Genomic DNA, 3218 nt, shown 5'->3' with positions numbered 1-3218 from the left:
CAGCAGGAAAGGGATGTATCAAGCATGGATGCTTCCAGCAATCTTCCAGCAAATCTAAAGCTAAACAACAGTGCAATTCAAAGGAGTACAAGAATATATTTATGACCCCTTTTTGAGCTTTTTTGTTGTTGTTTTAGTCTGCTTTTCAATTGCTCTGAGCATGCAATCTAGCAAAATCCAATCTAGAACTTATTGGTACCATCCTAATTCTTCAGGCCCATACCAGCCTCCAAACTGAAAGATCCAATTCTGCACCTGAGGATATTGTAGACCAAGATAAAGTCCAACATAACTCATCTACAGATTTCCCCAGAAAATTTTATTTTTATTTCTTTAAAAGTGAGCAGACAAGAAAAATAAGTATATCAACAACTATAAGCAAGTAACAAAGTAACATGAAATTGATAGGTAGCAAAATTTTTAAACAAATTTAGCTACAACATAACAAGAACAGAGTACCAGTAATGCTATTTCATTCCTTGGTGATACAAAAAAAAAATTATGACAGCCCCTCCCTAGAAAATTCCCAAAGCCCATTTTGTTAACACTAACAGAAGAAAACACCTTTTTTTTTATAGACAGATGTAGATACAGATCTATATGACTCCCTCCCCCAAATAGTTGTTTTCTTACAGAGTACTCTTCACCTGCAACAAAATGAAGTTTTTAAAAAAATTCTCAAAGAGCCAGAAACATTATTTTAACTTAATAAAGACTTGTAAGGCAGAAGTATTTTAACATCAGCAGATTGACATTTCAGATGAACACATCAACATTTCAAGATGCCTTTCACTTACGTTTCATGTCCATGTTCCGTGTTTTATAGACAAAATATGTATATATTTGAGTTGTCCGAATAAGAATCTGATCTCCACTGTATCGTATTGATCGGTACCACCAGGAACCCTGAAATATTTAACATGAACAAAATTATGTCAGCTATGATGAAGCATCAGAACAGCTATACTGGATCACCTCATATCTGTTAACAACCTGTTAGCTCAGCCCAGCTGACTTTACCTATGTTACGGTCAACCGAATCTCAGAAAGGAGAAGGAAACAAAAAAAAGTGCCAACACAAATTTTAAAAGCACACCAATATATTCATCTGAGAGAATCTAATGCTAGAAGTTTTTAGATTATCTCAAGCCTAGAGAATTCCCCCCAACACATGCACACACACATATACAGTGCTTTGTTTATTTTTGGTGTTATTTTACTGAATGGACTAAACAGTAAATCCACTCGATTTACTGGTAACTCCTTACTGTGCAACACAGCATTCAAGTTAAACTCAGTTTAGGCAGACCAAGGTCAAACCAAGAACAAAGTAAGAGATTTCTCTCATTGCAAAAAAATAATTTAAGTCACCTAATCAGAAAATGCTTTTCAGAAGGGGAATTTGGATGTGGCCCAGTGCCCTTGCTGCAAATTTTCAGAATTAAGCCACACGCCTTCAGGTTGACAGAAAAAGTTTTCCAACCCTTCAGAAACACTCCAATAATTCCCTCATTAGCATTACACCAGTGACTTCAAATTATGGAACTCACTGTACAGTGATTATACTCTGTAATATATTTTATGAAAAGTGGTGTGCTGGGTTATAAACTGCAGTCTGTTCATTAAACTCCTCCTTGGAAGCAAAACTCACTAACATAAGAAAACACATCCAAGATACATCTCAATCTATTGTAAAGTTTATCACAAGTAAAAAGTAACAAGCAGTAAAGTAGTAAGTGATGCTTACTACTATTAATTTAATAGGCAACAGTGTAAATTCCCCTACCATAGCAAGAAATCTGCAATTTACTTAATTATTTGGGAAATGCTCTAGGACTGGCTCCCCATAAACACTTTTTTTTTTTTAATAAATCAGGTTTGATTCTTCTATGAATAGATTAACCCTGACACAAAATAGTACACAACTTCTTTTAAAGTTTTTCTGCAGAAAAACTTAGCTGTCAAATTTTTGTCTACTGGAAGGAAAAAATATAACTACAGCCAGCCCAAATATACATGAAAGAGGCTGCTCTGACTGCTTCTGCAAATACAGCTCATCTCTCTCGCCTCATGTACAGAACATTATTTAGGTCAGTGGAGGTCTAGGAAGAACTACGTATCAGTATTTTCCTTTTTTGTTGATCTGGATTCCAAGGGTGGAACTAGCCTTACTTTATCTTAGATGCCTATCTCAGATATAGGATGACTACACTGTAGTTAACTTCGGCTTCTTTATTGATTCATAAAAGAGAAACAGGCCCATTAAAGGCATGAATCATCTTGTATGTCTACTTTAGAATGAAATGATAGAATAACTTGCTCCATAAAAATGACTATTCCTCTCCACTGACTATAAAAGAAATTTACAGTGACAAGTCTGAATGCAGAAGTCTACATCTGGTATAGGGGCAAGAAGAGGCAGATTATTTTCTTCTCTGCTCAGGACATTTCTTCATAACAACAGAAAGGATGTTTACTTTTACTTGAGCTATGATAAACCTGGTATAAATCACTAAAAGTACACGTATACAAAATAGCACCAACAGACACCAACTGAAACCTAAAAGGAAAGACAGAAAAAATAGGTAGACATTGTACCCTGGGGTTTAGTTGTCTTATTCAACGACTTGTTGAAATCGCCACATCTAATTTTCTACACTGAATCCTCAATTATGCAGAAAGACTCTCAAAGAGACGGGATAATGCCTGGCTGAGCCTCTGCACGCAGAGGTGCAAGCAGTTGCCAAGACCCCCAGACACTTTCTCAAATAAAAGTCTTCCCAAAAGTACGGCAGTTTCTGGGTGTCAATTTTCTGAGTCTTTCTTCGTGCCATACCACAAATGCACAATCACTGGATAAGGGACATTGTTCAAAAGCAATACTGTAGGGCAAACCCGAGCCCTGAAATACCACTCACCTAGCAATTGATTCCTCACACAAAGGAATCTCAAGGGCAGACACCTCATGGTGTACAGAAGATCAATAAAAATTGAAGTTACGAAAACAAAGGCAGCCAGGAGAAACCAAAGTAACAACCCGTTCCGTACGCAGTGATCATTCTAGTACCACCAGCTACAAACATCTCAGTCTTGGCTCTACAGTTACACCACTGAATATACTCGAGTTCATCACATCATACTAATTTTCATGTGATGAATGACAGAAGGTGCAAGACAAATTACATAAACTCAGTCTCTAACTCTTGCGATATCTAATA

The 3218-nt window shown here is 36.5% G+C and overlaps 1 protein-coding gene across 1 annotated transcript in view; it reads right to left on the bottom strand.

Moving 5' to 3' along the window:
- SEC63 (SEC63 homolog (S. cerevisiae)) overlaps positions 1 to 3218 on the bottom strand; it is a 67422-nt gene that overhangs the window by 28293 nt on the left and 35911 nt on the right. Inside the window, exon 8 of the mRNA XM_009327933.1 lies at positions 798 to 906. Within this exon, the coding sequence (XP_009326208.1) occupies positions 798 to 906 (109 nt within the window). The remainder of the gene's footprint in view (positions 1 to 797; positions 907 to 3218) is intronic.

The sequence above is a fragment of the Pygoscelis adeliae genome, unplaced genomic scaffold (genome assembly GCF_000699105.1).
Source record: "Pygoscelis adeliae isolate BGI_AS28 unplaced genomic scaffold, ASM69910v1 Scaffold76, whole genome shotgun sequence".
NCBI classification, from domain to species: domain Eukaryota; kingdom Metazoa; phylum Chordata; class Aves; order Sphenisciformes; family Spheniscidae; genus Pygoscelis; species Pygoscelis adeliae.
This window is presented reverse-complemented; position numbering and strand designations above follow the sequence as displayed.